The following is a 23,131-nucleotide window of genomic DNA, read 5'->3' as shown; positions in this document are numbered from 1 at the left end:
CAGTTGACCGGCGTTGCCTGGTGAAACGTTGTTGCGATTCCTCGTATATGGAGGAGAAATGCGTACCATCACGTTCCCGACTTTGATAAAGGTCAGATTGTAGCCTATCGGGATTCCGGTTTATCGTATCGCGACATTGCTGCTCGCGTTGGTCGAGATCCAATGACTGTTAGCAAAATATGCAATAGGTGGGTTCAGCAGGGTAATACGGAACGCAGTGCTGGATCCCAACGGCCTCGTATCGCTAGCAGTCGAGATGGCAAGCATCTTCTCCGCATGGCTGTAACGGATCGTGCAGCCACGTCTCGATCCCTGAGTCAACAGATGGGTACGTTTGCAAGACAACAACAACGTGCACGAACAGTTCGGTGCCGTATGCCTCAGCATGGACTATCAGCTCGGAGTCCGTGGCTGCGGTTACCCTTGACGCTGCATCACAGACAGGAGCACCTGCCATGGTGTACTCAACGACGAACATGGTTGCACGAATGGCAAAACGTCATTTTTTCGGATGAATCCAGGTTCTGTTTACAGCATCATGATGGTCGTATCCGTGTTTGGCGCAATCGCGGTGAACGCACATTAGAAACGTGCATTCGTCATCCCCATACTGGCGTCATATCACCCGGCGTGATGCTATGGGGTGCCATTAGTTACACGTCTCGGTCACCTCTTTTTCGCATTGACAGCACTTTGAACAGTGGCCGTTACATTTCAGATGTTTTCCAACCGTGGTTCTATCCTTCATTCGATTCCTGCGAAACCCTACATTTCAGCAGGATAATGCACGACCGCATATTGCAGGTCCGGTACGGGCCTTTCTGGATACAGAAAATGTTCGACTGCTGCCCTGGCCAGCACATTCTCCATATCTTTCACCAATTGAAAACGGCTGGTCAATGGTGGCCGAGCAACTGGCTCGTCACAATACGCCAGTCACTACTCTTGATGAACTGTGGTATCGTGTTGAAGCTGCAGGGGCAGCTGGACCTGTACACGCCATCCAAGCTCTGTTTGACTCAATGCCCAGGCGTATCAAGGCCGTTATTACGGCCAGACGTGGTTGTTCTGGTACTGATTTCTCAGGATCTATGCACTCAAATTGCGTGAAAATGCTATCACATGTCACTTCTAGTATAATATATTCGTCCAATGAATACCCGTTCATCATCTGCATTTCTTCTCGGTGTAGCAATTTCAATGGCCAGTAGTGTATGTTGTTCTCCTTCGACGGATTTCGTTTTGCATCCACAGCATCAACACATGAGCATCATTGCCTTGTCTTTAGTAAATAAATATGCGACAACACGCCAAATACGTGTAAAATAAACATTTAGATCTTAACGAAAAATGTAAACAGTAGCATCATACGACTCTCACGTGACTATTTTGCTTTAAACTTGGGCACATGTGAGGTCCGCTACGGTTGCTGCAACTTTATTGTTACTCTGCGATATTATCATGGACGTTATCGTACATTTTTGTCTTGAAAGCAAGGAATAAACAGACATTACTCAAAGTTTTTCTTTAAAATTATGTATTATAGTAGCGCGACGACACCGTCTCAAAAGCGCAACAGAAAACATGGACTATCACCTCTAGATAAAATACCGAGCTCAGAGGTCAAATATATACATAAGTACGAAAACTGATTATTCATGGGAGCTCGCAATTTGAATAAACGTTAGATAGGCCCACATTGCAACTGCTTGTCGCGAAGCGACGACTTTGTATTCACGCAGCCTGCGACGCATTCACGGTGACCTCCGGAGTGATTCTGCTAAAGGAAATATGGGGTCCGCGTCAAAAGCTTGCGTCTAAACGGGCGGAACAATGCGACGTCATGAGATATAAGATCCTGGTCCGATTGCCTTATTTCTCGTTCTCGTTCGCTGGCCGCAGGGGCGTAGGTTCTGCAATTGCGACGCGGACCTGACCTGTACACAATAGCTCATTGCTCACTTCGCAGACTGCATAGGCGCTCCCGCAAGAACAACTAGGCGCATCTGAGCATGCGAAATCGACGTTGTATATCGCGGCTGAGGCCGCCCGAACAGTTCATTTGCCGCCAAGGCAGTAGAAATTGGCTGACAAACTCTAATGGCATGCAAATGAATCTCCTAGTTCATATTGCACCTAGTTTGAAAACTCACGTTACCGTGATAGTAAGGAAAGGGACGTGTGTAAAGACGGAATATTTTACAGTCATGAGTGGGAAAGAAAATGCTTCAGTATTAAGTGGCAGCTCGTGTTCAGTAACCACCACAATGAGATCGCAATGCTCATGTGTGTTGCAACAGACTGCAGCGTTAAAAAATATTCGATGAGCAAAACACGGTTTCATATTGTTTATTAACTCCCACTAAGTTCGGTCCTGTTTCACCACCCTCAGTGTTTTCCTTTATTTAGCTTAGCAGGAAGTATGACCGCTGGAGTTTGCTGTCGCTTTCTTTGTTACGAAAGATATTCCAGTTTTCGTGTTGCTGTAAGCGTATCACTGTACACAAAACGTGCTGTGCTTCAGTGCTTGCTTTACGCCTCAGTGAAGGGGAAACGGTTGGCTCTGAGGACGTATCACCCCCAGGAAGGGGTGTCAACAAGTTACAGTATGTGATCATCACGCACGGAGGGTAGTAATTGGCCGCCGTGGGCGAAAATTTCGAAATTGTTCCTCCACAAAAAGGTTTAAGTGCAGGAAACATCGTCTATGCTAAAAGTCATCCTCTCAAAGTTGAAGATCTAATTAGGTCTGAAATTGTATTGATATCTAAATACAAAGACGTTTTCATAGCTGGAGATGTGACGTTCTTTTCCTCCTTAACAATTCGTTTTCGCTTATAACTGTATACGGTTGTTCGACACTCTCTGTCTGTCAATTTTGGTAAGCAGCACTATGCTCCACTAAATCAGAGCCATTTCTGCCCGGTCACGATGTATCGTTTTAAACTCACTGACTGCCCAAAGCGCTTAAACTAAAAAATAGAACCCCCCGCCCACACACACACCCATAAGCTTCCAGCGATCAACTAACTTCTCCAGTATGTTGGAGAAATAACAATTTGCGTACTCAGCAAGGTATCCTGAGCACTGCGGTCCACAACACGGCTGCTGTTGTGATAGAGCACTTGATAATTACCCACGAGTGGAAATCGGTCGTCTCACTATGTGCATTCGTATGCAACTGGAGCCGATTTAATAACATTTCTAAAGACGGTCGCAAATGCCCTATGTCATTTACGATGAACAAAATAGAAACGAACAAACGCTTCCTCTACCTTACGAAATTCGTAGAGTGACTTATTGAGTTCCATAATTACGCCGTGTGTTTAGAGATCTGTGGAAAGCCTGCTCCGCCTCTGACTGAGGACAAACGTCATGACTGGCACGCAACGTGCAGTCGGTTTGCTGCTCCCCCCCCCCCCCCCCAAAAAAAAAAACCTCCCATATACGTTAATGATGTCATTGTTCAATAGAAGAATTTTACCCTCATACCAAGACAATAAGACCCCCTCCCCCCCATCCACCGGTGACGCTGTACCCCAATTATTTAAATCAGGCAACACGAAAGAATATTTTCTGGATACACTGCTAAGCCTCGAAAGGGGAAAGTTTTTGATCATATCATAAATTTGTATTTCTCATAAAAATCTAAGTGATGGTTTCTCTGTAACATCAAGTGTAGCGGCCACACACGTGAAGACGACGAAAACGCTTCCTACAAGTTTTGTTTTAAGCATGACGCTACCCACAGAGTAAAAAATACAGTTAATGGGAGTCATTCCACTACAGCATGGAACAACAGTAGCATTCGCGAGAGTATAGTTATCATCGATGCAGCACTGCCTGCTGTGAAGGATATTATCTATAATTCACTTAAGACCAATATAATCCCATTGTTAATGCAGTGTGGCTCAATAAAACCTCCACCAAATAAACTTTAATCTTATTGTTCTTACGACACGGTGCCACTTTCTCTTCATGCACCATTTTCATAGCGATCGAATACCTAGCTGAAGAGCCGTTGCCTGAATATTTACGAATAACTATTTTAAACTCATTATTAAGTTTCTGAAATATTTATACTGACAAGTCTACCCTCATAAAAGTGGCCGACTACATGAAACTAGCCATGAATCTGCAACAGACAACTATAGTGAGCCTTCTAGAGTCCAGCAAAGCCTAAGACATATTTTTTACACAGACTAAAAAAGAATTGTAAGTTACTTGTTTGAATAGTATCTTACTGGGTGCCAGTTGTATATGAATGAAGGGACGCAAAAGAAGCAACGGACAGCCTTAACATCAGGTGTCCTTCAATATTCAGTGTTTTCCTGTGCGTTAACTAGCATCTGTACCTGTCACCTGTGTTCTGTCTGACAGCTAAACTAGAAATTCTAACCGCACTGTAAACATCATTTACGAAATCTCTTAGGTTTCCATGACTGGTTGAATAAAATATTACTTAATGCGAACCCCACTAAATTGCAAACAAATCCCTACAGGCATCAGTGACACATCAGTTCGCACCTACTCCAACATATTGTCAGGATGATCGAAATAATACAGAAATCCCTTTCCGTACGTACGAAATACAGAAAGACTTCTCAAACTAGAGGGAAAATACTGCATATATGCCCTGTGAGGTGAATGCGTCACAGCGTATTTCGCAGTAATACTAAATGCTTTTTTCCAAGACCTCTACCTAATAATGGTTCGATGCTAATGTTTGCCTGTCTTCTATTATTGTAACGCCCTACACAAGATCAAATCAATAACAAATCCCAGGTCCCTGACCTCGTTCCAGATTCCTTTGTAACATAGATTATCGACACATTACTCTATGACAACTTTACACCTACCTACTGAAAAGTATCCGGACTCTTATAATACGAAGGCACGGTTACCAAACGGTATATCATCAAGGACGACATACGTACACCAAAAACATTTCCGAAATCCCAGGTGACTAAAGTCTGCGTTATTGTCAGTCCTTCGTGCCCCAAGAATTGTTTCTGTTGCAAGCACCCACCTAAGGAAGGACTTGCTCCACAATGTAAGTTACATATTTTCCCAATTTTGAGTTTTTTTTGTGTCCCTCTTCAGTCGATCCTAATGCATTGTACCTTCCGTATCGATTATTCTATTCGCTTTCTTAGACACGTTAACATCCTGCCTCCATTTTCCCATTTCTTTCTTTCTTTATTGTATTTGTTCTTCTTTTTTTCTCTTCGCAATCTATCATGTTGTGCTACAGCTACTACCGTGCAATTAACATAATTATTGTAATAGACATGTACTGAATTCGATGAAACAGAATGGAATTTTTAAAAAATACAACAAAAAGTTTATGGAAAGAAGAAAGCTCACAGGCCTGAGAAGCACGATTTTATAGTAATCTAAAACGAATACATGTAAATAGGCTAACTGAAACGATTATTTTTTCAATAAAAAATCCAATATTTCAATATTCTAGTTTACAAACACAAAAGAAACCCTCCAGACATTGGGAATCATACCCCAAGACGCTTAGGACAGAGATATCTTACGTAAAAGGATGTCAACAACGGGATGTAGCCAGCCGAACAATCCACATCAAGGCACGCTGCCGTAGGACATACTGTTATTGCAAACAAACCAACTTATAATGAATGGAGTAATTTTGGACACAAAGGAAAATGAAGCACGCTGCCAAATGCAAATGGTGCTTAACGAGGACCCAGCAACCCAAACGAATAACTAATAATTAATGCATTATATACATCCATGAAATGTAATTGTCGCATAAATATATCTGCCTTTAAAATGTAAACAGTTAGATGTCAAGACCTCTGACCTTGGTAAATAAATGGATTAACAAATAAAATTTACGTATGGGAAAGCGTCGTGGGAGACCCACATACGACTTGCCAATCAAACTAAACATGAATGCGGTACTGCAGTGTAGTAAACATTTTCATTTGTTCTGAAATATTCTACAGCACACCTGAAACCACCTGGAACCATAATCGCAATTTGCGGATTCACTCTTAGTTAAACATGAACGAAGAGAAGCTGTACAACTGTCAACGGACTGGTTTGACGGTATCATTCGTGGACAAATATTTCAGATTTACTGCATTAACCGTAAGGAGGCAATAACTTAATATGCCCTGTATCTTTTATCAGTTAAACTATAGCCTCTATGCAACACAATTTTAATCTAATATGCCGTTGTAGTGAATTATAGCTATTGATGTGTTCCATCCAGAAATAAGGAAAGAGCAGTTGGCATGTGCTTAATGATTCGATTTCAGTGTTAATAAGAGGGGCTACCTTGCATGGAAATTCATTAAAAATGAAATTAACTTCTAGGTGTGTAAATACAAATTTTACCCAATATTATTCCCATAAATTCAGGAGTATTAAAATATATGGATTTGCAGTTTATTTGATGCTAGGTGTGAAACCAGCCTGTCATATTAATACGCCGCATAAATTCCATTTCGTTTCATATGCGCAGAGTTCACTTGTCGGCGTTCTGGAAAGTTCTGGTTCACCGCGCCTGGACATCGTTTGTTCGCTTCCTTATTTGCTGCACGTGAATATAATCCTATGGCTGAGATGAAATATATTTACGCGAGTTTAACTCTCCAAAAAGATTTTCAATAGCGTAACGGAGACATCTTTGTCTGCTTACTAAGAGAAACCACCCCATAAGAATGGTGCGAGAATGATATATTCCACATACTCGTTCATGATTAACAGTGCAATCTGATTTCGTATGGAATTTCAGGAACTACTATGCTATGATGAAATCACATATATATATATTCGAGTAGATGCCGTTCACAGGGAATTAAGATTAATTACGGCGCAGAGTAAAGCATATTCTCCGTCATTTTTTCTCGCCACGTTGCTTTCCTTAACCGAACGACAGAACCACTTCTCGTTGTCAGCTAGAACCCAGATTGGCATGGCCTCGACCTCAACTACATTCTGCTATCACTTGATTGTAACTTGAAAACGCAACGCCTCCGTTGCTCTTCTTCGTGGCGAATCGAATACTTATCAAGGTACCTCTAGAAGAACGAAAGAAAATGCTTGCATCTTTCCCGCATGTGTAATTTTTGTTTCACTGGAAAGTAATTTCAATAGTTTGTTGACAGAATAAGATATACCTCCAATAAAGCATCTCGCTTCCTATCGATACCCCTTCGTTATGAGGAGAGAACTCAATTCCAAAGAAATCAATAAAACGCCATGAAGTAATCACTTCATAATTGTAATAATCAACAGCGATGTTTCTTCGTTAGAGGCACCATCATCTCCAGGAAAGATGAAGTTCCTGGTCTCAGGTCAGATGAGTGTGCCCTTTACAGCCGTAAATGATTGGAGTTTCACAGTTGGCAATATCGTACGAACAGCGACCAACTGCACTGCTAAAGAAGAACTCGAAACCACTCAGAGCAGACCACAAGATGAGGTTACCTCACAAAATCTCAAATACTCGAGACTAGGAAATGAAAGCAGCACATTTAATTTTATCGAGGATTACATAATGTAGGCGCCGCACTGAAGTCTTATCGTTATAGCAATTAGTATTACAGACACTTCCTTCATCTTATCGATCTCTTATCGGAGCGAATCAAGAAGTAAAGTTCTATCGACTCCACGGCAAACTACCTATTACTGGCTGACAGTACTTTCTAGTATACAAGAGATAACTCTGCATGTTGTGTGGCGGTTTTCGAGCTTCTGTACTGATACTGAGGTTTGAAGAATCTTTTACACGGATAAATACCGATTTGAACTGAAGCCCTTTTTTCCCCAAAACACTAGCGTGCGCCTAAATGAGAAATAGAGCCTAGAGATAAATGAACACGAAGCGATTACGATGTACAGTACGTCAACTTCCATCGCGGGGACACACGGAGAAGTACGACGCGTCGAGCTTAAAGCGTTCATTGCAAGGAGTCGCCGTCGGCATCAGATGACAAGTCCCAACACGTCGCAGGCGCGCCTTTCACTGGAAATTCACTGCGCCGCCACGAACCACCTGTCGAAATCTTTTGGCAAATTGACAGCCCAGAGTTTGAGTATGATACCAGAGGAAAACATGAAAGCAGAGGGCTACAACGAAAAACGCATACGAAAGAAGCTGATCACACTGATGACTCCCTAACATTTAGGCACACAGTCGTGTGCAGTTCAAAGTAACATATTGTCACGGTTTCCTTTCTAATGTATCTTACGAAGAAAGGCAAAATTAAATACACGAAACATAAGCTCAACTCCTGAAGTATGTTGATCGCTCGTTAGGGACAATTTTTAAATTGTTTCATTCGCTTTTGTGTGATCCCACTGGGCGACCTACATAATAGGCCTGAAAGAGAAGTATTAAGATAATATTGTAAATATTCCTGTCGACGAGTTAATAGCCGAAGAACTTTGGCAGCTAAAGTCACGATACCTGGGAGGGCTTACTGTTAATAGCATCGAAATTTATTTTAATGCTCCTGGTGAAATGGAAAAGCTTGCGGCCACGAATAACAGGGAAATTGGTCTGCCCTTTGTCTTCGTAAACACTACATTTATTTGTCGGTGCTCGCCTGAAATCATGAACGTTGCGTGCGTTGTTCGATCGCTTGAAGTGGAGTGCCAACGTTTTTGAGTCAGAAGAGAAAGCTGTTGGAGGTAAGTCAGTTGGAATGTCAGACATGCCGTCACAGAGTAGACGCATCTCGGGCGAACAATTTCATACGGGCCGCCTTCAACGGTTTTGTCGCGAAGAACTTGGCAGCAAATGGATCGAAGCGACTGACGTGTACGAAGGTGCCCGTTGGCGACGGTCCAACAATTGATGCCTTACGGATTCAGCAGTCGGTGGCCAGAAAGCGCTAAACTGCTCCACCGCCTCCCGCAGCACTCGGTGCGCCTGGTGGCGCAGCATCGTCGTCGGAGGCGCCCCCAGTTCGCACTGCTTCGCAACAGAAGCACGTGATGTTCCCAGAAGCGCACCCAGCAGCCACACACGCACTGGAGACACAGGACGGGCGCTTCGCCTAGATTTCCCAGAAGCAGAGCACTGCGCAGGATGCGCGAGAGGGCGCGCCCGCGATCCGAGCACCTGCCACTGCGAAACTTACTCCCGTCGACAAAACACTTTTTTTCTTTCACCATGAATCACTGAGGTCAACGCCGGCAGATACTGTTGGTTTACTGTAAATAAGCTCCAGCGCTCTCTAGCGTATTTGGTAACAGTCCAAGGAAATGACGGCTGAACTAGTAACTCAGTAGAACGTGGAAGATGCGGTGCATCACAGGATACAGCAAAACACTCGTCGTCGTGTTTCGGAAGGCGTTGTGGAGAGTATCACTACTGCGATGTAGAAAAGCGACGTAACGTCGAATCGTTTAGTAACGCTGACGACGGTTCTACTGCCGAGGTGGCGGAGTCTCGCAGCGCACTATTACCGTTACCAGGGGTGCGAACCCGGCGCCAGCAGCTAGGCAGGCGGGCGTGTTACTCACCGTCAGCGGCGCAGACGGCGTCCTTGACGGCCTTGACGAAGGCGGCGCGGTTCCTCCTGTTGAGCGCGACGGGGTCGCCGACGAGTCGCAGCCCGACGCCGGCGCCCACCGGCTCGCCGAACACGAGGAACTTGGAGCGGCGTCGCGGCGCCCGCCCCCCGCCGCCGCCGGCGCACAGCGGCACGCGCAGGTGGAGCTGCCGCACCGAGGCGGCGTCGCCCTTGAGCGCCGCCGTCACTTTGAGCGTCGCGTTGTAGCGCCCGTCGTCGGCGACGGGGCCGGACGATACGAGGGTGGCCTCGGCGACGACGGAGGCGTCGCGCGCTCGCGCCCCCAGCTCGGCCGCCGCGGCCGCCCCCGGGCCGCCGCCGCCGCCCCCGCAGCGCGCCGTCGCCGCGGAGGCGGGCGCGGCGGCCAGCAGCAGCAGCAGCAGCAGAGGCGGCAGCCACAGCGTCGGCTCCGCCCCCGCCGGCAGCAGCGTCGCGCCCGAGTCGTCGCGAGCCAGAGCGGCGCGCCTTGTCGTGCAGCGCGCCAGCCCGACCAGCCAGCTCTGACCGGCCCGCCGCGGCCCCGCGCCGCCGCCGCCGCTCGGCCCGCCTCGGCGGCGGTCGGCCGCGCTCGGCGCCGCGCCCCCCTCCCCCCCCTCCCGGTCGCTCGGCCACTCCGCGGCTGCGCGGCGGTGGCGGCCGCTACTACTCCGGAGTACTACGCTATGCTACTACGCCTCGCCGCGCTAGTACTGCGCCTGTGTGTCCCACACCAGCCACACGCGACCGGCCGCTGCCCCGCCCCTCCTGGAAAATCGCGGCTGGGCGCTTTTTGCCCGACTCCGTAATGCACGGCGTGTCGGGACACGAGCGAAGGCCGCGCCGCGCGCCGCCACCAGCTGCGAGCCGCCGCCTGCAGCCTGTGGTCGCAGCGTTGACTGCGGTCCGCAGCTGCGGGGCCGTCCACACTTCAGTAATCGTTTCAGCACGTACACGGCCACAAGGCAGCCTGCGTTCTAGAGATGGGCAAACTGAAACACGTAACTGTTTCCAAACAAACGAAACAGTACAATGTAATGTTCCGATACGCTGTTTCGAAACAGTGAAACAGTTTGTGTTTTGTAATCTAGTAAACCTACACATATTATCATCTTTTTTTTCATTATTTATTTTCTATCCACCCCGAAGGGGGCGGGCTGGCAGCAGCTTAGTACGCTGCTCTACAGCCTACAGACTTTTTTTAAAAAAAGGGAGAAGAAAGAAACAAGAAAAACAGGCGATAAAACGGTGACTTAAGGTGTATAATGGCGGAAAAATGCGGAAAGTTAGAACAGAAAGCAAAAGGGGTTGACAATGTTGATAAAATACACAGTAATCAGACAAGTAACATAGAAGATACCCAATTAAAAAAACATGGCGACAGTCTGGTTTCTGTTCGCAAGTGATAAAAAATCACTACCCAGCAACAGTATGATGGCTGTTCGCTACACTTCTCAAAAGACACAACACGGAACACTCACTGTAAAAACACTCACTGTGAAACACTGCACGAAAATGGCGACACAAATATGACACTCCCGAGCCAAAGGCAGATGGGGGGGGGGGGCTGGGGGAGGGGGAAAAACAAAGAGGGAGGAGAGGAAAAAAAGAAAAAGGGGGAGGACCAAGGAGGGACAGGACTCATAGGGGGGCGGGGGTGGAGGGCAGAGGTGAGAGGGAATGAGAAGAGGCAGAGGAGGGGGAAAAAGAGGATGGAAGGGGGGAGAGGAATTTGTGTTTTGTAATCATGTTGAATGTCTTTTGCATAAGTATGTCCATATAAACACAAATGAGTTACGAGAGCGCTAATCATATCGCAGAAAGTATGCAATTATCACTTAGTCGTCTTGGCAGTTTCGTATTTCCCGCAGCAAATGCGCTGCTTTCATGTCGTGTGACTTTCATATTTTTCAATTGGCTGAGGACAGCCATAGCTGAAGACACAAGAACCACCACGAACGGAACTGGAGGTGGCTGCAAACTGCAGAAATAACGGATACGCTACTGGGATTCCCACATTCCGTTAGTATGGGTAATATACCCATCCTGCTAATTTCCATGCACACAAGGGAATCATTGTGGATAATAGGCACAGTGACTATAGACTCAAAGTAATACCAAATAATTCGAATAAATAACAAAATATAAGAGACAAATTTTTGACTTTCCAGGTGTTTCGAACCGTTACTATAAATTCACCATGCTCCCCAGCACTTCCCGTTAACCATTACACCATCAGTGATACATCAAACAGATTGCTTGCAATTATACCTACATCAAATTTACGTATATGTCTAATAACTGTCAATGCACGACTTTTTTTATTCAAAATGTTGTACGCTTACTTACTTTTCTTTATATGATTACTGTACATGAACAGAGAAGCGTATGTTATAAAAAAATGTCAGATAGAGACGAAGCTTTACTTTCGGATATCTTAAACTTCATGTTATTGCTTGTCAAAAAGATTTCGACACTCTTGGAAGTGTTTCACGAAGTGGTATGTTGTGTTTCAGTACCTGTGCCGAGCCTGAATCTCGTCCGACACAGAGCGGAATGAAACATCACTGTTACGATACAATTAGTCCGTTCGAAGCACGGGTGGACTGAAACAGCCTTATTTTGAAACAACGATACAGTTTCTGTGTCTGGCTCGAGATCGAATCTGGTCCGGTTATCCGAGACAGGGGCGGAATGAAACACCACTGTTTCGAAACAGTGAACCACAGCCGTTCCGAAACACTGAAACAGTCGCACGTCTCGATACACTGTATCGAAACATAGAAACAGTGGCCAAGTCTACTGCTTTCGTTGTGGCACCGACAACGGTCGCCAGACAGAGGTGGTCCAATAATATCGGCCGACAGCTTCGTCAGCTTTATAGCTGCGCGGTCTAAGGGCTACGGTCATGGACTACGTGGCTGGTCCCTGCGGAGGTTCGAGTCCTCCCTCGGGCATGGGTGTGTGTGTTTGTCCTTAGGATAATTTGGGTTAAGTAGTGTGTAACCTTAGGGACTGATGACCTTAGCAGTTAAGTCCCATAAGATTTCACACACATTTGAGCATTTCGTCAGCTTTAGCGATGCAAGTGAAACAGCAAGAGGATGTAACTGCTGTGATATACATAGTCAGCAACAAAGAAGAATACCAGCAGAAAACATCACTGACTTCGATTTCTGGATATACAGTGCCCCCTCCATCCCCCTCAAACGCCATACCATCAGCTACAGTAAAAAACAAAGTGTTCTAGATTAATCTAGTTTAAGATTGTTTATTTTTAAGTAACAAAAGAAAAGTGTGCGAAATCTTATGGGACATAACTGCCAAGGTCATCAGTCCTTAACCTTACACACTACTTAACCTAAATTATCCTAACTACAAACACACACACACACACACACACACCCATGCCCGAGGGAGGACTCGAACCCCCGTCGGGACCAGCGGCACAGTCCATGACTGCAGCGCCTTAGACCTTCAAGTAACACTTCTCGATATATGTATGTATGCACAAACGCATGAAGATGAACAAAACATGTTCGAAACGCGTTGCATTCTATTAGATTATGCATAAAATAGAAAGTGACTGGTAGCCGAAACTTGCAATAAAAAGGCGTTAGCAAGATCGAGGAGGTTACGTTAGCTTTGGCTAGCATCTGAAGGAGGTCAGATGGTGAAAACTATCGAAAGCCAAAATCGCGTAAATATTTATTTATTTACAACTGGTTTCGACAGTTATCTTCAGATCTTAAAAGGCTTTTTTTTTTACAAAACGCGTTCATTTGGAGTTGTACCAATCATCTGTGTTGTTGTTGTTGTGGTCTTCAGTCCTGAGACTGGTTTGATGCAGCTCTCCATGCTACTCTATCCTGTGCAACCTTCTTCATCTCCCAGTACTTACTGCAACCTACATCCTTCTGAATCTGCTTAATGTATTCATCTCTTGGTCTCCCTCTACGATTTTTGCCCTCCACTCTGCCCTCAAATACTAAATTGGTGATCCCTTGATGCCTCAGAACATGTCCTACCAACCGATCCCTTCTTCTGGTCAAGTTGTGCCACAAACTTCTCTTCTCCCCAATCCTATTCAATACTTCCTCATTAGTTATGTGATCTACCCATCTAATCTTCAGCATTCTTCTGTAGCACCAAATTTCGAAAGCTTCTATTCTCCTCTTGTCCAAACTATTTATCGTCCATGTTTCACTTCCATACATGGCTACACTCCATACAAATACTTTCAGAAATGACTTCCTGACACTTAAATCTATACTCAATGTTAACACATTTCTCTTCTTCAGAAACGCTTTCCTTGCCATTGCCAGTCTGCATTTTATATCCTCTCTACTTCGACCATCATCAGTTATTCCGCTCCCCAAATAGCAAAACTCCTTTACTACGTCAAGTGTCTCATTTCCTAATCTAATCCCCTCAGCATGAAACAGTACAAGTTTCGATACGCTGTTTCGAAACAGTGAAACAGTTTGTGTTTTGTAATCTAATGAACCTACAGATTTTATCATCTTGAATGTCTATTGTATAAGTATCCCCATATAAACACAAATGAGGTGCGAGAGCGCTAATCATATTGCAGAAAGTATGAAACTATCACTTAGTCGTCTTGGCGGTTTCGTATTTCCCGCAGCAGATGCACTGCTTTCGTGTCGTATGACTTTCATACTTTTCAATTGGTTGAGGACAGCCATAGCTGAAGACAGAACCACCACGAACGGAACTGGAGGTGGCTGCAAACTGCAGAAACAACGGATATGCTACGGGGGTTCCCACATTCCGTTAGTATGGGTAATATACCCATCCTGCTAATTTCCATGCACATGCATTGTGGATAATAGGCACAGTGAATATAGACTCACAAATAATGCCAAATAATCCGAAAAAATAACAAAATATAACAGAAAATTTTTGACTTTCCATGTGTTTCGAACCGTTACTATAAATTCACCATGCTTCCCAGCCCTTCCCGTTCACCATTACACCATCAGTGATATGTCAAACAGATTGCTTGCAATTATACCTACATCAAATTTATGTATATGTCTAACAACTGTCACTCCACGCCTTTTTTTTATTCAAAATGTTGTACGCTTACTTGCGTTTCTTAATGTGATTACTGTTCATGAACAGAGAAGCGTATATTCTAAAAAAAGTGTAATTTAACTTAATGATTTTCACAGATCTATTATTTTGAATGGAAATAGTATGCATTGTTTTATTGTTTGGTTAGTGTTTATAAAGCAAATGTTAGCCATTTCGGAATAGGACAGTCAGCTAGAAGCGAAGCTTTATTTTAGAGTATCTTAAGCTTCATGCTATTGCTTGTCAAAAAGATTTCGACACTCTTGAAAGTGTTTCACGAAGTGGTACGTTGTGTTTCAGTACCTGTGCCGAGCCCGAATCTCGTCCGACACGGAGCGGAATGAAACATCACTGTTTCGATACAATTAGTGCGTTCGAAGCACGGGTGGACTGAAACAGCCTTATTTTGAAACAACGATACCGTTTCTGTTTCTGGCTCGAGATCGAATCTGGTCCGGTTATCCGAGACAGGGGCGGAATGAAACACCACTGTTTCGAAACAGTGAACCACAGCCGTTCCGAAACAGTGAAACAGTCGCACGTCTCAATACACTGTATCGAAACATAGAAACAGTGGCCAACTCTACTCCGTTCGTTGTGGTACCGACAACGGTCGCCAGACAGAGGTGGTCCAATAATATCGGCCGACAGCTTCGTCAGCTTTAGCAAGATCGAGGAGGTTACGTTAGCTTTGGCTAGAATCTACTGTATGAAGGAGGTTAGATGTTGTAAACTGTCATCACCATCATCAAGTAAGACTGATTATGCCTTTCAGCGTTCAGTCTGGAGCATTGTAAGCGGAGTAGCTTACAATTGGCTCGCCTCTTACTTTAAGAACAGAAAGCAGAAGGTAATTCTCCCCAATATTGACAGTGGTAGTGATGTTCAGTCGCAATGGGGCACTGCTAAGTGGGGCGTTCCCCTAGGGTCGGTGCTGCGGCCACTGCTGTTTTTATTTATATAAATGATATGCCTTCTAGTATCACACGTGATTCAAAAATATTTCTGGTTGCTGATGACACCAGCTTGGTAGTGAAGGATCTTGTGTGTAATATTGAAACAGTATCAAATAATGTAGTTCATGAAATAAGTTCGTGGCTTGTGGAAAACAATTTGATGCTAAATCACAGTTCTACAGTTTTACAGTTTCTAACTCACAATTCAACAAGAACCGATATTTAGATCAGACAGAATGGGCATATTAAAAGCGAGACGGAACAGTTCAAGTTCCTAGGCGTTCGGATAGATAGTAAGCTGTTGTGGAAAGCCCATCTCCAGGATCTTGTTCAGAAACTAAATGCTGCTTTATTTACCATTAGAATAGCTTCTGAAATAAGTGACAGTTCAACACGAAAAGTAGTCTACTTCGCATATTTTAATGCGGTTATGTCGTATGGTATTATTTTTTAGGGTAATTCTTCTGATTCAAAAAGAGTATTTTTGGCTCAAAAACGGGCTGTTCGAGCTATATGTGGTGTAAGTTCGAGAACCTCTTGTCGACCCCTATTCAATAATCTGGGAATTCTGACATTGCCCTCATAGTATATATTTTCTTTAATGTCGTTTGTTGTTGGCAATATTAGCCTATTCCCAAGAGTTAGCAGCTTTCACTCAGTTAATACCTGGCAGAAATCAAATCTGTATGTGGAATGCACTTCCTTGGCTCTTGTGCAGAAAGGAGTGCAGTATTCTGCTGCATCCATTTTCAATAAGCTACCACAAGAACTCAAAAATCTTAGCACTAGCCCAAAGTCTTTTATGTCTAAACTGAAGAGTTTCCTCATGGCTCACTCCTATTCTGTCGAGGAGCTCCTGGAAGAGCTAAAAAAATCAAGCATATTCCAGTGTTACATTGTTGATTTTCTTTATTTAAACTTACGACTTGTCGCCTGAATATGTTTTTTATATTTCATTTTATCTGTTTCTACTATCGTGTTATAATTTCATGTATTGACTCGTTCCATGACCATGGAGATTTCTCCTTATTTTGGTCCCATGGAACAATAAATAAATAAATAAATAAATAAATAAAACTTGTTCCCTTTGTAAAATTCCTCCATGATTCCCTTTTCAGTGCTAACATTGGTGCCTCTTCTGATGTTAAGCCTATTACTTCAAAATCATTCTTAATCGAATCCAGGTACCTCCTCCTTGGTCTAACCCGACTCACATTATTTGATTTTCAAACAGCTGAGCAGAACTGAACGTACTCAGACATTTCCTGTTTAGGTTTTTATGTTGGTAACGTCACCTAGCGCTCTGTATGAAAATCACTGACCGTGCTGTGTGCATTTTGTGGCTGGTTGGCATTGTTGGAATATTCGCCATTGTAGCGTTGGGCAATTGGATGTGAACAGTTCGTAGCGTTGCGCAGTTTGAGGTGAGCCGCCAGCAGCGGTGGATGTGTGGAGAAAGATGGCGGAGTTTTGACAGCGGATGATCTGGACGTGTGTCCATCAGAGACAGTACATTTGTAAGACTGGATGTCATGAACTTACACACACACACACACACACACACACACATATATATATATATATATATATATATATATATATATATATATATATATATATATATATGACTTTTGAACACTGTTAAGGTAAAAAGTTGTTTTGTTCTTTATCAAAATCTTTCATTTGCTAACTATGCCTATCAGTAAATATTAGTGACTTCAGTAGTTAGAATCTTTTATTTAGCTGGCAGTATTGTCACTCGCTGTATTGCAGTAGTTCGAATAATGAAGATTTTTGTGAGTTAAGTGATTCATGAAAGGTATAGGTTATTGTTAGACAGGGCCATTCTTTTGTAGGGATTATTGAAAGTCAGATTGCGTTGCGCTAAAAATATTGTGTGTCAGTTTGGTCATGATCAGAATAAGTAAAGAGAGAAATGTCTGAGTACGTTCAGTTCTGCTCAGCTGTTTGAAAATCAAATAATGTAAGAGGTTTATCAGCACAATAATTCATAAATTTTTCTAAGGGGACGTTTCACTTGCTTCTCCCATGCATGTAACATGACCCGACCATCTAAGCCTGTTCGCCCTGACTGCTACATCTATAGAGTTCATTCCCAGTTTTTCTTTGATTTCCTCATTGTGGACACCCTCCTGCCATTGTTCCCGTCTACTAGTACCTGCAATCATCCTACCCACTTTCATATCCGTAACCTCAACGTTATTGATAAGGTAACCTGAATCCACCCAGATTTTGCTCCCATACAACAAATTTGGTCGCAAGATTGAACGGTGAACAGATAACTTAATCTCGGTACTTGCAGAAGAGAGTAGATCGTAGCTGAGCGCTCACTGCATTAACTTTGCTACACCTCACTTCCAGTTCTTTCACTATGTTGCCATCCTGTGAGAATATGCATCCTAAGTACTTGGAACCGTCTACCTGTTCTAACTTTGTTCCTCCTATTTGGCACTCAATCCGTTTATATCTCTTTCCCACTGACATTACTTTCGTTTTGGAGATGCTAATCTTCATACCATAGTTCTTACATTTCTGATCTAGCTCTGAAATATTACTTTTCAATTCCCTGTTCCAGTCGTAACATTTCTCCATTATTTGTCGTAAGCTAAAGATCTGGTCCTGGCAACCTCTAAGAGGCCTAACCCCACACTGTAAACTATCGAAAGCCAAAATCGCGTAAATATTTATTTATTTACAACTGGTTTCGACAGACTTTGCAATCATCTTCAGATCTTAAAAAAACTTTTTTTGTAAAACACGTTCATTTGGAGTTGCACCAATCATCTGTGAGCGCTACAAATGTAGACACGACCGTGCGTACAACGTGCTTTTTGATCTTAAATATTTTCTTTATGACAAACCTTTCTAGAATAATTTCCATTCTATCCACTACCATGACAAGTTCGTGAGATTACAACTCAAAATGAACACGTTTATACCATAAATTTTCTTGAGACTTGAAGATGATAGCAAAGTCTGTCGAAACCGATTATTGAAAATAAAGTAATATTTATGCGTTCTAGCTTTAGAAAGTTTTTACCAAGTGAAACAGATCGCTCTTTGTGATTTCTCAACATGAGATAATTCAATCAAGGAAGTTAGGTTTTTAGCAGGAGCAGGACAGATGTCACGATCCTCTTTCTGTGTTCGGGCACGAATGCTGCGTTGTGACATTTCCTATAAAAAGATGCCGATTGCATGTGAATGAGCTATATCTACCTCGAAAAGAACGTGGCGACCACTCTGCACTCTTTCTTCAGCTACTGGAATAACCATACAAATCTTAAGAAAATATCAGATTAAGAGAGAAACGTCCCATTACATATTCGTAATGATTCGTCGTGATACAGAAAATCAAGACTACGATCATCAATTAAATCGCATGTGTCATTTCGAATAATAATAGAAGTTTCGGTAGATGTCCACATCGCCGTCACCAGGTGGGCTAAACTCACTGCCTGAATCCATCATTTTAATGCTCCATGACCTTGCCGGAGACAGTTATCGGAAGTATTTTATTCGAAGTGGCACGGCTTCGAATTGGTAGCTGTATCTGCCATCGTCACCAGGAATTAAAATACTGATTGAATTCTTCATTTTAACTCCTGATGGCGATGCCAGAGACAGCTATCGAAAGCCCGAGTATTTTATTTCTTGTGACGCGGCTTGTAAACCAGAACATTTTATTGAAACATGCCATGGCGGAAGATTCCAAGGATACAAGACTACAAACACAATTAACTTTTCACTCTACAGTGCATTATGCGCCGATACTAAACTTACCAGTAGATTAAAACTACGTGCCGATCAGAGATCTGAACTCAGGACCTTTGCCTTTCGCGGGCAAGTGGAAAGTAGTAGAGGGGAAATGGCGGAAGTAAAGCTGTGAGAACTTGTGAGTCGTGCTTCAGTAGTTAACACGGTAGAGCGCAAGCTCGTTAAAGGTAAAGGTCTGGTGTTCGAGTCTCGGTCCAGCACACACATTTCAGACACTTCGCACAGCTTCATATTAATTCATCGAAACACCCATAGTTATGTCAATGATTGTCATTCATTATACTTGCGAAAGACAGACAGAAATTTTAGAATAAGATACCCTGAACACCTAAAGCGCTTAAACTGGTAACAAATAAACCACATTTGCGAACCACCTAATATAACAATCACCGCCCAACAGATATAAAAACGCAAGTAAGCAGTAATCATAATTTGTACACATATAACGCTCACATATTACTACTCAAAAGATCCACCACATCAACAGTAAGGGTAAGATACACCGCCCTTTTCACTCGAACAAATTATTTTTCGACGACATAATTTCCCCTAAGATTTACGACAAGATTTTGCTGACGTGCGGTTTCCAGTAAGTTGTGATTTCAGTCGACAGACTCCAAATGTATACCAATTATGATATGATATACATCATCAGGATGCCACAAAATCCTTCTTACCTTGGCTAAACTTTTCAGTTTCGCAGAGGATATATGTATTTAACAGAAGGAAATACTAATAATGTTTGAGAAACTGACATTATCCTGTTGTAAACAAACACATGCAAATAACACTTTTTTGCCTGTGCGTGTGTGTTTCCTACAGGGGCCTCCAGTTGTTTTGGGCATTCTTCATTGAAAAACACAAAAAAAATGGCTCTGAGCACTATGGGACTTAACATCTGAGGTCATCAGTCGCCTAGAACTTAGAACTACGTAAACCTAACTAACCTAAGGACAGCACACACATCCATGCCCGAGGAAGGATTCGAACCTGCAACCGTAGCAGTCGCGCGGTTCCGGACTGCAGCGCCTAGAACCGCTCGGCCACCGCGGCCGGCTGAAACATACAATTGCAGATAATTTAAGATGACGAAAATGTGGTGTGCACGTATGCTGCCCATACCTCATTGCTGTGCAATAACCCAGGGCCATAAATGCTAAATGACCAGCCTATCTGACAACCAGTAACACTGCCTATCTGACAACCAGCGAGTGCTTGACGATTCCTTTCGGTTTTGGTGTTAACCGATTACCACTGTGCAACATAGAAACTCTTGCTACAAAGTGGAATGGGCTGAGGATTAGTTCCTTTCGATTAAAAAAAATATATGTACTGCTACTGCCATTCTGCATTAGTGAGAATACACAAAAGTTGGCTGGGGTGGAAGTACAGCTTCAGATAATCAGGACCAAGAGAAGGTTAAAAACTAAGCATTGTCTACGTGCAGTTTTAATTATTTGCCTGTAAACTATGTGAATATCTATGTTACACTTCAGATGACATTGACCTGCTGGAGTACTGGGTATTTCTTGTAAGCTAACTTGACTGGAATACTCTTTTTCAAATTCTAAAGGTGGCAGGTGTAAAATACAGGGAGCGAAAGGCTATTTATAATTTGTACAGAAACCAGATGGCAGTAATAAGAGTCGAGGGGCATGAAAGGGAAGCAGTGGTTGGGAAAGGAGTGAGACAGGGTTGTAGCCTCTCCCCGATGTTATTCAATCTGTATATTGAGCAAGCAGTAAAGGAAACAAAAGAAAAATTTGGAGCAGGTATTAAAATTCATGGAGACGAAGTAAAAACTTTGAGGTTCCCCGATGACATTGTAATTCTGTCAGAGACGGCAAAGGACTTGGAAGAGCAGTTGAATGGAATGGACAGTGTCTTGAAAGGAGGATATAAGATGAACATTAACAAAAGCAAAACGAGGATAATGGAATGTAGTCAAATTAAATCGGGTGATGCTGAGGGAATTAGATTAGGAAATGAGACACTTAAAGTAGTAAAGGAGTTTTGCTATTTAGGAAGTAAAATAACTGATGATAGTCGAAGTAGAGAGGATATAAAATGTAGACTGGCAATGGCAAGGAAAGCGTTTCTGAAGAAGAGAAATTTGTTAACATCGAATATAGATTTATGTATCAGGAAGTCGTTTCTGAAAGTATTTGTTTGGAGTGTAGCCATGTATGGAAGTGAAACATGGACGATAAATAGTTTGGACAAGAAGAGAATAGAAGCTTTCGAAATGTGGTGCTACAGAAGAATACTGAAGATAAGGTGGATAGATCACGTAACTAATGAGGAGGTATTGAATAGGATTGGGGAGAAGAGAAGTTTGAGGCACAACTTGACTAGAAGAAGGGATCGGTTGGTAGGACATGTTTTGAGGCATCAAGGGATCACAAATTTAGCATTGGAGGGCAGCGTGGAGGGTAAAAATCGTAGAGGGAGACCGAGAGATGAGTACACTAAGCAGATTCAGAAGGATGTAGGTTGCAGTAGGTACTGGGAGATGAAGCAGCTTGCACAGGATAGAGTAGCATGGAGAGCTGCATCAAACCAGTCTCAGGACTGATGACAACAACAACAACAACAACAACTGCGTATCAAAATCAGGAAGGGTGTATAAGCTGTAGTTTTAATGGAATATTTTGTAATGGTGGTAGGTAGTATTACACGGCAATACTTTACTAAACATGGGGACTGACAGGCGTATTTTAGATTATCTCTTGGTGGAAAACTATGTTTCACATCCGATTACATTGCTCTCCTGGAGTACTGACTTTTCTTCAAAAGCAAATTGCATTTCAGAATCTGTAGGGGGTATACACTGTAATATTATGTGATTGCCTTATTTTAAATCATTCACTAATCGAGCAGTCGCTCGGAAACAGCTACAGTTAGCAAATAATGTTGCGAGAATGTAAAAGGTGAACGACCTGTGACGCAACTTGTTTATTGTCGAAGCGCCGTCAGAGATGCAGTGAGTTACTGACTTGGAAAACCGCGGCGCGAAAAACGGACAGAAGAAGAACACTTTTACATATTCTTTTGATGTACGAGATATTCTCGATGAACAGTTACTCAGTTACTCATTTTTTCTCTTGTCTCTTGTAAGTTGTGTCGGACGCGCATGTCTTGCTCGCGTATTATTATTGTTAAAAATAATATAATTTTAGTGTAAAGTAAAAGTGCAATACTGAAAGTGCAACACTGCATAGCAGTAGATTTATTGTGCGACGTGTATGTGAAAACGTCAAAGGAATTATTTTCATTACGAGAAGAGAAGTGCCAGTCAAAACGGCAACCATGTTAAATCCTTCTTTGCAGTGTAAGTTCATCTATTAAGTGCTATAAATGCGGAGTTAAATGGAACTGGTGTATGGACTATTTATTTAGTATAGAATCTATGTCTCAATCCTTCATGAAGTTATTTAATTTTCTTTATATTTCTGCCAAATAGAGAGTTCACAGTCACGAACTCTTTCGTGGAAAGCGGACGGAAGTTGCATGCGGCGAAATATTTTCTCCGCGCCATATTCTACTGGTAAATGCATGATAAACTACGGTCACTTAGGAAATTCATGTTGAGCTATCCAAAAATAATTATATTTAGAATAGACATTTACTCTCCTCTGCAATGCAACTTTTGACTGATCAGACGATCCAGCAAGTAACAGCCACACATGGTCGGCGTTCGAAAATATATTTCCACCGCTGATTATAGCTATATGTTGCAGCACA

General features: G+C 43.0%; 1 protein-coding gene across 1 annotated transcript in view; it reads right to left on the bottom strand.

Moving 5' to 3' along the window:
- The window catches only part of LOC126285225 (pro-neuregulin-2, membrane-bound isoform-like), a 772,532-nt gene that overhangs the window by 710,340 nt on the left and 39,061 nt on the right, over positions 1-23,131 (bottom strand). The window contains exons 2-3 of the mRNA XM_049984524.1: positions 10,339-10,448; positions 9,511-10,179 (exon numbers count right to left, since the gene is read on the bottom strand). Coding sequence (XP_049840481.1) covers positions 9,511-10,179; positions 10,339-10,448 — 779 coding nt within the window. The remainder of the gene's footprint in view (positions 1-9,510; positions 10,180-10,338; positions 10,449-23,131) is intronic.

The sequence above is a fragment of the Schistocerca gregaria genome, chromosome 8 (genome assembly GCF_023897955.1).
Source record: "Schistocerca gregaria isolate iqSchGreg1 chromosome 8, iqSchGreg1.2, whole genome shotgun sequence".
In the NCBI taxonomy this organism is placed as follows: domain Eukaryota; kingdom Metazoa; phylum Arthropoda; class Insecta; order Orthoptera; family Acrididae; genus Schistocerca; species Schistocerca gregaria.
Note: the sequence above shows the minus strand (reverse complement) of the source record. Positions and strands in the feature narration are given on the sequence as shown.